Source organism: Epinephelus fuscoguttatus, linkage group LG23 (genome assembly GCF_011397635.1).
Source record: "Epinephelus fuscoguttatus linkage group LG23, E.fuscoguttatus.final_Chr_v1".
In the NCBI taxonomy this organism is placed as follows: Eukaryota; Metazoa; Chordata; class Actinopteri; order Perciformes; family Serranidae; genus Epinephelus; species Epinephelus fuscoguttatus.
In genome coordinates, this window is record NC_064774.1 from 1,407,044 (window position 1) to 1,419,908 (window position 12,865).

Here is a 12,865-nt window from a genome sequence, read left to right on the forward strand (position 1 = left end):
AACTTTAGTTTTACAAGTGTGTCTCATTTTAGAGACAACAGATTTATTTTATTTTTTTTTTTCAAAAATCATGCAGTGTCTTTTTTGTATTTTAAGTAAAACGCTGATTGCTGCTCATAATATTGTGCTTTAGAATATGATTTTACAGTTTTAACAGCATTACCAAGTGATATTACGGTCAGAAGTTAAACAGGCATTGTAGCTAGCTCTGATTCATAAGACATTCTGAGTTTGGTCTAATTGATATCATGGCATTAGATTAGATAGGTTTATGGAAATGTCTGTGATCAGTCACCAGCCCTGTCAGGATTTGGGTCATATTCCTGACATACTATATTCCCACAGTTAAGTTTATTGTAGAAGAACAATACATGTTCTCTGTCTTGATGAATACAAATTGCACTGGTGTATCATTCATAAATGTCATTATTTGCTTTTCTGGAGGGCTGTCATAAATAAACCACACATGAATTTTGAACAGTGTTGAACAAATCTGCACAGTTAGGCTGACAGTAAGTCTACCTGAAACCTTCAAACTCATATTCTGTTTTACCAGTTTAGAAATAAATACTCAAGTAGCAGTAGTCAGACCTGTACCAAATTCTCAGTTTGGCATGTATTGACTGATCTATCATTGTCATGTTTTAATGTAGTTGGAACTGTAAAACTAAAAGTGCCTTTGTTCTCCATAGTTTCTGTTTTATAACCACAAGTCCGCTGAATGTGTTATTACAGGACATCTCTGCCCGGAAGAACATCTCTGAGTCTGAAGGCTGGGCAGGGACGCTCTACATTTATTTGTGACTCTTTAAGTACTGGTAAGTACAATGGGCTCACCATTTAATGACCAGAAATATTTCACATTATAATGAAGGCTCGGTGTGTATCTTAAAGATTAACACTACTGTACTACTAATATATGAGTGATTCTTTTTGTTTGTTTAATTTTCAGGAACATGAATGTGGAAGTGTAAAGAGTGTGCTGCAGAAGAGACTACAAGATATCAGTTATTGAAGCACTACAGGTTAAAACATGGCCGTTTTGGCCGCAGACACCCTTATCCATGCACATATTCAAATTGTCCATGCACCTTTAAAACTTGGAATGCACTTGGAAGTCACCTGTGTAGATCACACATTGATCAGACATCTCAAAGATCAGTAGATTGCACAACATTTAACTGCCATCATTGTTCACGTAGTGACATTGCCTCATTGAGAGAACTTTTTACTCATGTTAACAGCCATCTGAAGAGACATGAAACCATTTGTTGTGTGTTTAATGATTGTTCCTGTCAGACAGATATTTATGGAACATATCAAACTCACAAGAACAGAAAGCACAAGACATATACACTAAACGATTTCAAAGCTGGAATTGTGAAAAATGTCTCTGCAGATTCACTGAATTGTACTTTGGGAGATACATGTTTGACAGAAAGTGATGAGTTTCTTGATGATGCCGAACTTGAAGATGGTGCACTGGTGCCAGAAAAAGAGGACTTGCTAAAAGTTATAGAACAGAAATTAACATTTGTTTTATTAAAATTGGAAAAGTGTTTCCATGTACCAAGCTCTGCTGTTGATGAGCTGCTAAAGGAGTTGCAGCTTTTGATTAGTTCTGCCCTGGTGCCTGTAACTAACAACATTCTTGCTCATTTCTTCAATAACCATAACCTGCAAGTTGACCAGTTGCTCATCAAAGAGTTGGGCTGTGCACTTGGTTCATCTAACCCTCTGTCAAAAGCTTTAGGAAAGGATGGACCATTAGCCACAGCTTTTAAGCGAAAGCAATATTACAAAGATCATTTCAACATGGTTGATCCGGTTCAGTATATACTTGATGCAAAGGCTAAAAGAAGTTTTCAGTATGTTCCTTTGCTAAAGTTTTGACATCAGCTACTTAATCAAAAGGATGTGCTCAGCAAGGTTGTTGAACAGAGGAGACAGCAACAGATAGTGAATGACCACCTACATTATAGATTTTTTGAAGATGGCCAGTACTTCAAGAATAATGATTTTCTGTCAGGGGAGGAATTAAGAATCTCTGTCTGTCTATACGTAGATGATTTTGAAGTTTGTAACCCCCTCGGTACTTCACGTAAAACACACAAACTTTGTGCTGTCTGTTGGATTTTGGGAAATGTGCCTCTTGGCAGCCACTCCTCTTTGGCCTCAATATGCCTAGCTCTTTTGTGTAAAAGCCATGATGTGAAGACTTACAGCTATCACAAAATATTTGAGCCGCTACTCCGAGACCTTGTTACTCTGGAGCAGCAGGGTGTTTTTGTCTCACAACTGGGTATATTTGTGATTCTAGACTTGAAAGATATTACAGAGCTTGTTGCTGCACCTGTACACTGTGAGGAGTCTGTGGCATATTTAGAGTGTAAAATCTCGGCCTTTGAAGTGACACACGTCTCGACAATTCCAGTAGATGTCATGAAAGAGGACATAGCACTTCACCTAACTCAGAAACACCCAGATCTCACAACAGTTACCCTGGCACAGAGTGTCTCTAGTAATGGCATAGAATATGGAAATGGAATGATTATTGTGCATGGATCAGTAAGTGGACTGCCTGAATTTGCAGAGGTACTCCAAATGTGTATATTGGAAAACACATTGATCTTCATATGCAGAAAATGACCTTCATGGTACAGAGAGCACTACAGAGCTTTTGAGCTCCAGTCATCTTCAGCAAGAGAGATCGTGTTGGCTGAGTTAAATGAACTGACTGACAACTATCCCCGGGTTGATTCCAAGTGTGGGACTCTCCCAATGGTTACCCTTAAAAGATACATACACACGTCTGGTAATTATTCTTCATTTTTATTTCAGTTTCACTGAATGTTATTATGGGAATGAGGGTAAAATAAGACATAGAATTCTAACTATTAAGAGAGAGCTGAACTGATTTTACACACGGAAGTGAGTCCCAGTCTTTTGTGGCTCGGGGGGGAAGTGATGTCACTTGAGCCTGCATCTGCTGGGACAGAAGACTACAAGTTTGAAAATTAAACATATCTTGGGGGTGGAGTTAAAAAGAAGTGCACCTAGCTAAAGAAAAAGAAAAAAGAACAAGACCTCTGTTTTCCCCACTCCTCATCTCTGCTGGAGGCTACACTGGCTGCTGCTGGCACACCACACAATCTGTACTGTCAAGTGAATGAAGTCCAGTTGCATTTTGGGTAATGTAGGCACTAGGTTGACTGCCCATTGTGAGTCTGATGTTATTTTCTTAAAGGAACACCTGCAACAAAATTGCTATTTTTATAGCACTCAGAAAATGTCTTAAAAACATACTGATAAATCACATTTTAAACTTTTTAAGTTGTGTACAATTTCTTTTTTATTAAAAACAACAACAACTGTTCTAAGTTGACACAGTGCTGATCAGTCTGTAGTTAAACAGTTTTAGGAATACTTCCTTTACTCTAAACCAGTACTTTTAATGCCTTTGATACTTTTTAGTATTGATGATTACCCGATACTGTCAACTTAGTGGAACTGTATTAATTATGACTGGTTTTTAATCATTTTCTTCTGCTGCTTTTCTTCACAATAACCTGTTGACCAGTGTGGCTACTTCAGCAGCGCTTCGCATCATCCTTGGAGAGAATGACTCTTCCAAAGTTATCCTGCCCTTGGGATTACCAGACTCTGTTGAAGAACTCAACAGTGAGATAAAGAGACAATGTGAGGTGTCAGGAGACTTTAGACTACAATATAAGGACAATGATTTTGATGAGTTCATAAACCTGACAAGCACCTCAGACATTCAAAATAAGGCTACTATCAAAGTGATTTACCTCCAAAGTGCCTCATCTACAAGTAGCTCTTGCCTCTCTCCACGGACATCCAGCCTGGATGAGTCCATTTCCATTTCATCTGTGGACACTGACAGCCTTTCATCTTCTGAGTCGTCATCGTCGGCGTCATCCCTCAGATGTAAGCCATGGCCAGACGTCTTTCCTGTGCCCGAGTTTGTCTATGATGTAGAGATCCAACTCCAGCGTGCAAATAGTGACTTTCAAAGTAATGGTACCCTCTTCAGTCCTAGTCCAAGAATGAAGTCCGACATCCTTGAATGTTTGGCATCACAAATCATCAAATATAAAGCGTATCCCTCAAGTGCTGAACGTGATGCAGTTGCTGAAGCCCTTGTGAAGAAGCACCCATGTTTAAGGGAGCAAGGTTCTGTTACTGACTTCTATGGGTGGAAGATTAGTTTGAAATATAAAATGGCAAACTACCGCACTAAGTTGCGAAACATTGGATGTTGAGAGCTCAATGTCGACTCCTTCAAGCGTAAACAGAGTGATACACGCACAGCACCAAATCAAGTGAAGGAGCCTAGAAGAGCGGAGGTAAACTACTGTCCAGACTATCCAACAGGACAAACCAAAGCGAGTTTAGAGGAGGAGAGGCTGGCACTATTGGCTGAAGTGCAAAAGAACAACAACCAACAGGTAGTTAAGGAGAAAATGGAAAGGACATTTGCTTACAGGCGGCATGAGGTGATTGAAGACAAGCCGTTCATTGCAGATTTCAAAAGAAGATGGCCAGCCCTCTTTTCTGAGCGTGAGGTCAGTCATTATTGTATTGTGTTGATAACTAAATCAGTATTTTAAGGGAGTAAGGGTCGTATTAATTGTGCACACAACAAAATATTGAAGACATTATCTGGTTGATGGAGGACATTTTTGTTCAGACAGCTGTGCACAGTTGCTTAAAATACTCTTTAATTGGTGCACCTCAGGACACAATGAATACATGTCCTGTATATTTATTCTTGGTAATAAGTGCATATTCATTTCCACATGAAATAGAGAACATCATTTAATTTCCTGCTCTGAAGACTGCTATGTACTAACATGACTAACATGTACTGTATACCTCTCTGTGTGTGGATTTGGGGCTAACGGTTTTATAAATGCAAACTGACCTCACGTTATCAGTTTGTGAGTGAATGTTAGGATGATCATTTGTGTCATGTTGATGACTGTTTGCTGATTCTGCTGGGCACCCAATTCACTCTCAACACCACTAGCCAATACTAGGATACAGCACAATACAATAATAATATAACCCCTGTTACATGTTGCCTTTGTTCTTTGCTGCAGAATGACGCCATTGAAACAAGAAGAGCCTGCGTACTGAAAGCACTAATTGTTTACCTCAACGAAGACCCTGAAACCCTCATAAGGGAGTACACTGTAAGTTTTTTGGCCTCTGCTTTCAAAGACTGAACATGTGATCGAGGTTTATACTCTTGGAGCTGTTTCTAAACAAACTAACATGACCAACCTCTTGGCAATGAAGGACCATGTCACCCAGTGCAGTAGTGTGACTCACTGGGTTGTTTTGAATAGTTTTTGGACAACAATGGATGTCTATGAGACAGAGGAATAAGCTATATCAGGCTTTGGATGCACACTCACAATACCTGTTAGTAGATCCTTGTTGGTTTTGATCCAAACATGAGATTTGTTGACAATAAGAGAAATATAGAAAATTGCCAGACATATCCTTTAACACAGCCGTGCTTCCCTCAGCACAGATGGATAACTGCTATGCTTGCATTGTACAAATCCCTTCTCACTGACATTAACAGCAGTTTGTAGGATGCTGTTTGAATGTATAATTTGAGGAAGATGCTATTTAGTTCTCAAATGTAACTTTTTGTAAAGCTTTTTTCATATCTGTGGTTGACAACAGATACTAAGAAACCAAAAGCAGATAATGTCAAAACTAGAAAAGCTTCACCAAATGTACTCTTTGAGGGATAGTAATCTGGGAGCTGGATAGACGTCACAGCTAAAGAAAGTTTTTCCCTGGTGTGTGTTTTGGCTGAAGGTTTATTTGTTCTGTTTTTAAGGATGTTGAGGACAACCAGGAGACTATGGAGCAGACGATCCTGGGAGTCTTCACTATAAAGAAGGAAGGTGCAGAACCCACAGACGACCTGGAAGATGTTGGAATCATCATGGAAGGTGTGGAAGTGCTTCGTGACCTTGGTAACATTGCAAATGCAGCTGCCATTTTATTTGGCCTCATGTACTCATTGGACTTGAGCTATCCAACAAAGCTAAGGTACACATTTGAGGTTCTACAAAAAGTTGTGATGGAACTGGATGGCAACCAGCTCTCAACAAAGGCTCAAGTGCGAAAATATAAACTGTTTGAAGGAACAATTTAGACAAGACATTGTAAGAAGAGTGTGGAGCACCAAAGACTGTGGAATACTCTTGAAACGACACAGAGGAAAACCTGGACGTTGGGTTTCACCTTCAAAACTTTTGGATCCGCACCTTGAACTGTTAATGGTCTTAGTTTGAAATGATGTCTGAATATGTTTTAACAGACTTTCAAAATGTTCAACTACGAGAGAGAGGTTTCATTTTAAGTTGGTTAGAGAAGGGGAGAGCAACAAATGGAGGGTGTGACAAAGAGATGGGTGTGAATGAGAGGGCAATAAGATGTATTGAAAGGGTTGTAGCAAGAATATGACAGTGAGAGAAAGTAAATTAGTGTTATATGGTGATAGACTGAGAGTACGGAGCAAGACTCATAGGCACCAAATTAGGCCTAGTCCACACGAGCACGGGTATTTTTAAAACCGAACTTTTTTATCTTTTAAAAGTTTTTAAAAAATCTGCGTCCATACGAGAGGTGTAATAAAAATACCTCTGTCCACATGACACCGCTAATTCCACTATCAAGCAATGTAATACACATGCCGAAGCAGTAGGTGGCGATATAACTCCTAACTGTAAGGCCATTGTAGCCAATCAGAAGGCAGTAAAACGTCATTACTGGAAAAACAACAACAAGCGTACTATTATGCAGCAGGAGCAGTCTCCGTAATAGCACGCTCTTGCGCCTCTGTTGCTGGATATGGTTGAGTAGCGTTAGTTGTATGATACAGACACAAAGTGCTGATATGCTGCTAAATAGCAGCAGTATTTTGTTTAAGTCCATCCTCAAATCGTCTCTCGCACACAATGGATCGGGTAATAACACAGCTGTTTTCTGTTTACGTCGCACACTGTGACATCATACAATGGAGACGAGACAAAATAACTGCGGTTATCCTGTCCACACATGACTGCTGACACTGGACTTTTCCAAAAAGTTCACCCTGGACTCCGGTTACAAATAACTCCGGTTACAGGGGCCCAAAACTGCAGTTACGTGTGGATGAAAGGCCAAACCGTGAGCAGAGAGTCATGGTTTTATAAATACCCGCGTTGGTGTGGACAGCCCCGAAATGTGAACATTTTGACCCTCCGGTCCCCCTCGGACGGAAAACGTGCTTTTCAGTCATTTTTCAGTTTTTATTTTTCAATAACTTTGGCTGTGTTTATGCATATAGCATGACATTTGGTCAGAAAACTTATTTTTGGTGATATTTTGAAATTTTAAAGCTGCTCCTAAATCAGGACTAAAATACACAAATGGCAACCTTTTATGACACTTTGCCCTCTCGGACGAAAACCGTCCCCATTGAAACCCATTAACACAACATTTTTTGATTCCCTTTCAATTTACATAAAAAAATGTGATTTTTTTCTATCTCTGGCAGTCAGGTTGGTTAGAGAGACCCAAGAATTGTAAAAAAAAAAAAACAAAACAAAGATGGGGCCAATTTCCATTTTTGGGGCCCTGCTGTCTTTTCATTGCAGTTCCTGGTTTGGCCACTTGAAGCACTATAGGCCCCTAACTGGGAGGGCACATGCAGAGTAGATCAAAAATGGTCTTGCTGTGCTCATAAGGATGTGACAGTGTGGTCTGTATAAAAATATTGCAATATTAGTTTGTGTGTGTGTGTGTACATGGACTCAAAATACACAATGTCAAATCCCTATGTGAAAATATAGCTAAATGTAAAACCATAAATTCCGTATTTGTTCATCACATCCTCATGGCAACTTAGAAACATGAATTTGATGATATTAGTCATGCATTCCAGAGTTAGGGGATCAAAATGGAAGTTTTTACTAAAATCCTGCCGAATCATACATTTTCTCCTGCTTCCAGAGCAAACACACACTAAATAATAAGCAATAAAATTGCCTGTATTTTTCTCCTGTTTTTCCATTATTGAGCTTTGCGAGCCATTGTTGCAAAAATGTTTTTAAATAAATGCTATGTTAGTGTTGATATGGATGTCTGGGGGCTGTGGCTGTATAGATACTAAAAAAATATTGTGTGTGTGTGTGTGTGCGTGTGTGTAATTGTGTAGCTAAAAATGGCAAATTATGTGCTGCAGGTTGCGGCAAGGCTACATTACTGTTCTCTCCATCTCTGTCTCGCTCTCTCTCTCTCTCATACACACACACACAATGAATATTTGATCTGTATAATCCAAGTAGGAGTTGGTTAAAAGATTTAAGCAAAAAAAAGTAGAAACAAATATTAATATTTAATATTTTTTGTTTTTCAACAAGGACGAAAAATGTCCTGAAGGGGACAGGTGTCGGTGTTTATTGAAAAATTGAAACTGCACAAAGAAATAATAATGCATCAAAACTGGTGTTGTTATTAATCATTCACATATGACAGACTGTGATAATTAAAAAAAAAATTCCATCCAACATTTATTATATAGAAAGTAATTCATAATTAATGTTTTTTTTTTCATAAAAGTAACAGTGACTTCATGTAAAGAAAATGGCATATAAAGGGTTAAAAATCCTCAAAATGAATGAATATTTGATGTGTTTAATCTGAGTAGGAGTTGGTTAAAAGATTTAAGCAAAAAAAAGTAGAAAAAAAATATTAATGTTTAATATTTTGATTGCCGTTTTGAAAATGTCCATTCCTAGCTAAATGTGGTGCAGTCTTGAACTTTTCTTTTTGTATTTTGTACTGATTTTTTTAACTCTGTTGAAGCAGCAGAGAAAAAGGGAATTTGTTTTATTATTTATTTTATTAATTTGAAGTATTTGCTACGTGGCATAGCATTGTTTTCACCCTTTTATATGGGGGGTGGGTTCAATTAAAAGTTCCAGTCAATTTAGATTGTACGAACTAAAACTTTTAGTTATCAATGATTTCATTTTACAGTTCTCTGTAGTTGCGGAAAAAAGGTCACATTTCAATATTGGTTTCAAGCATTTTCATTCTGCCCCCTGTTAAAAAGTTTCTCAGTGTTGGGTTTGTGCAGGTCACATACATTTTCATGATCTATGATTTGTTGTCATGATTAGGTAGACATGTTAAAGGTAAGGCTAGATTTGAAAGGTAAGGCTGGTGATTTCCGATTTTTTCTTATAGTTGACACATCCAAAAGACAAAAAGCAACAATGAATTTATCGTAAACAAGTATTGTCTCCAAAGCCTGATTATGTCTTATTCCTTTGTGCCATGGAGTCCCGTTGTTGTTGGTTTGGTCTTTTGATAGGATTTGCTGACAATATGAAGAACATAGAAAATCACCAGCCATATCCTTATGTATAGCCAACTGAGGTAGCTCACTGTAAGAGTGAACTGGACATTATTTTCTACTTATTTACTCTTTCGTGAACATTGTAAAACACTGTGAAGAACAATGAAAGAAAATGTTAATTGATAAGGTGATCTAAACCAGTCTGTATGTTTCCATTATTTTATACTCAGCTGACCAGGTTGGTTATTGATGGTGCTGTGTTGCATTGGTAATAAATGTTTGTTTTGTCCACAGTACTTAAGTAGTGTGATTTGAATTTACTCAACTACACTGTGTGGAAATTGTTGACATGATCAGGTTTAGTAAATCCACTTAAAACTACTACCATTAGAACAATGAAAACCAGTTAAGTAAAACAAAATCCAGTGGTTGTCACACATATTGAAGTCAGTTAAGTTGGAGTTACAAAGTATAGTTTCATTGGTCTTACTAAATACGGTTGGGTAATATAGATCCAACAGTTAAGTTCCATTTACATAAGTGAGTTAAGTCAGTATAATGAAATATTGTCATGTTGGCATTAATCAACACAGTTAAGTAAAGCAAAAGAAACAGTATTTTGTTGAATTCATGTTGGTCACTTTCATTATTTGGACACTGCCTGCCTTTTTTGTTTTTACTGTTGTGACTTTTTAAATTCTCTTTCCACATTTTATTCATTGCAGGAGTGATTTGTGTCTCTTCTTATTTCACATTCTGGAGTGTGAGGTGAGCCCTCATGTTCGTAGTATTCCCACAGTATTTTATTCTCATATGACTCGCGTTTCTTATTTCTTTCTCCGGTGCCTCCATCTTTGCTTTGATGAGCTTCCTGCCAAATGATGCTGACTGAGACCTCTGCTGACCTCACCAGGAAAAAAACATCAGCACCATCTAGTGGCCCGAAAAAGCAACTGACTTTATTATTCTAGCACCAAAAGTTGTATTAAAATGAGTATTTGCACAAATGTATGATGCACATAATAAAAGATTGATACCTGGCGTCTGTGTATAGACACAATATCGCCATGCAGAATATCATTTTTCTCCACCACCCCTAATTTGCAGTGCCCGCTCTGTAGAACTGACACCAAAGTCTGGCTCACTGAACGCTGTCACTGACATCATGACCTTTGCTTCTTTTATATTTTCCTTGCTTGGTGCATGTCTACAAACTGTATGATAGTCCTGCCACTGTGAGCTGAACAGAGAGAATGTAAACGCACTTTGGACATAATAACACATTCACATTTCCTGTGACTAAAAGGGGAAGAGGTGGATACAGGGAAAACTGGAAGTGAAATTCTGAAGTCAGTGGTGTGTTCAGACTCCATGTTAAACTGCACAGAGCAGTGAGAGGAAGACAGGTGGTGTGAGACACGGTGAGTGTTGATGTTTATTCATTGTTTAGTGTGTTCTAGGGGAGAGTAGGGTCGGTTGGGTCAGTGCCACATCTTCACAGCTCCATCATCACACTTGCTTTTACCACCACCATCATCTGACGCTGTTTTTACAACCAGGCTTTTCCTGTTAAACACGAGGCCTGCGCGCAGCTACGGATCTGCGCGCTCCGGTGCTTCGGGCGCGCTCTTGTGTCAACTCTTTGAATGTGCGTCACAGTGAAAAGCTCTAGTACCGCGAGCAGCGGCACTTTATAGACACACAGAGAGAAAAGGGGGACTCTGCCGAGGGATTGTGGCGCAGTTTTGTTGGATAGGAAGATGTTGAGTGTACAGTCAGCTCTCCCTGCTCTTTGTTACACTGAGTTTTGGTTTCCGCCCTCAGATCAGATCAGTGCACGGACACTCCCTAAACTTTAGGCTCGTTGGAGATGAAGTGCGCCTCGCCTGGAGAGTAGACGAGATCAGAGCTGCAGCAGGAGGCGGTGACAAAAAGCTGCGGTCAAGTCTGAAGCCGTTTCTCAAAACTCAAGTTCAGCAGTTCGGACTTCCCAAGAACAGGAGAACGGGAGTACAGTCATTTCTGCTTTTGGAACAGCAGCGAACTTGATGATGTCACCACCTCCGCTCGCCTTGGCTGTTGTACTGTGTTGTATACATGCATTTAGAGTAAAACAATATAAACACAGCCCTGCGGCTTTTCATAGACACTGTAAGAAATTAATGTGTATATGTTTTTAACGTTTCAACACATATAACTGACACACACAAACATATAAATAGCCAAAATATTTTCATAACATGTCTCATAAAACCTTTTCCCCGCAGCTGGCCTCTGATTATAATCAAAAGTCAAGTGCGGGGAAAGTTTGTGGAGAGTTGGTGGTTATTGTGATCGTGAGCATTGGCAAGATTCATTCATTCATTCATTCATTCATCTTCTAACCGCTTCATCCTCTTGAGGGTCGCGGGGGGGCTGGAGCCTATCCCAGCTACATCGGGCGAGAGGCAGGGTACACCCTGGACAGGTCACCAGACTATCACAGGGCTGACACATAGAGACAGACAACCATTCACACTCACATTCACACCTCAATCAGTTTAGAGTTACCAATAACCTAGTCCCCAATCTGCGTGTCTTTGGACTGTGGGAGGAAGTGCCCGGAGAGAACCCACGCTGACACGGGGAGAACATGCAAACTCCACACAGAAGGGCTCCCGCGCCCGGGATCGAACCGGAAACCCTCTTGCTGTGAGGCGACAGTGCTAACCACCACACCACCGTGGCATTGGCGAGATGGAAATCAAAAATCAATAACGGATCGGAGAAGGCGTCTTGGCGCAGTTATTGCAGCAGGACTGCTGTACCTGCAGGCTGAGGAGGAGGCTGCCCAGCTGAGGAGGCAGAGCCCAGAAAGACAGCGGAGGATGAGGATGAGACATGCGATGCTTGCATGTCTGTTCGATATGTTTGTCCAGTTGTGGACAAAGTACCCAGGAAGATCACAACAAAGAACAGAAACTCAGTCACAAGTCAAAGTGCTGCATACCAAATCTGACTTGAGTAAAAGTATCTGGGTATTGTCAGCAGAATGTAGGACTACTTCAGATGAAGAGTTCAAAGTGCTCATGATGCACAGTGACCCAGTTTCAAGTGTTGTGATCATCATACACATGAATATGTATTGAGTATTAATTGATCAGCGTCGGCTACATGTGAGCAGCATTTAAATGTTGTCATGGTAGAACTGATTTTAACACCTGTCACTGGTGCACTAGTCTGATCTATAACAACACACAGCAACTTGTAAATATGAAACAACAACATATAAAACAAACTATCTGAACAGTAACTATAGCTATCAGATAAATGTAGCTGGAGTAGAATGTACAGTATTTCCCTCTGAGTAAATGGAAATACCCAAAGTACATCAGATTTGTACTGAAGTACAGTAGCTACTTGAGTAAATATACTTAGTTACTGTCCATCACTGCATTTGTCTCATCATTATGCTTTCTGTCTACATGTTTA

The 12,865-nt window shown here is 39.6% G+C and overlaps 3 protein-coding genes across 11 annotated transcripts in view; all 3 read left to right on the forward strand.

The window, feature by feature from the left end:
• The window catches only part of LOC125883388 (protein NLRC3-like), a 111,178-nt gene that overhangs the window by 34,167 nt on the left and 64,146 nt on the right, over nucleotides 1–12,865 (forward strand). The window contains exon 1 of one of the 8 annotated variants that reach the window (XM_049567623.1): nucleotides 10,738–10,815. The exons of 5 other annotated variants lie outside the window; for them this stretch is intronic. The gene's annotated coding sequence lies outside the window, so the exon portion shown is untranslated. Of the gene's footprint in view, nucleotides 1–10,737; nucleotides 10,816–12,865 lie in introns of those variants that run through there. 2 more of the 8 variants (XM_049567626.1, XM_049567630.1) reach the window with 2 other exon arrangements.
• The window catches only part of LOC125883391 (caspase recruitment domain-containing protein 8-like), a 101,618-nt gene that overhangs the window by 18,613 nt on the left and 70,140 nt on the right, over nucleotides 1–12,865 (forward strand). The window lies entirely within an intron of this gene.
• LOC125883402 (uncharacterized) lies at nucleotides 705–9,690 on the forward strand. Of its 2 annotated transcripts, XM_049567662.1 has the most exons (5): nucleotides 705–818; nucleotides 953–2,815; nucleotides 3,581–4,589; nucleotides 5,127–5,219; nucleotides 5,882–9,690. In XM_049567662.1, exon 2 carries the CDS (start codon nucleotides 961–963, stop codon nucleotides 1,891–1,893), a length of 933 nt encoding a protein of 310 aa, XP_049423619.1. In that variant the 5' UTR covers nucleotides 705–818; nucleotides 953–960; the 3' UTR covers nucleotides 1,894–2,815; nucleotides 3,581–4,589; nucleotides 5,127–5,219; nucleotides 5,882–9,690. The 2 variants fall into 2 exon arrangements, with proteins under 2 accessions (XP_049423619.1, XP_049423618.1); XM_049567661.1 differs by having other exon boundaries at nucleotides 953–4,589.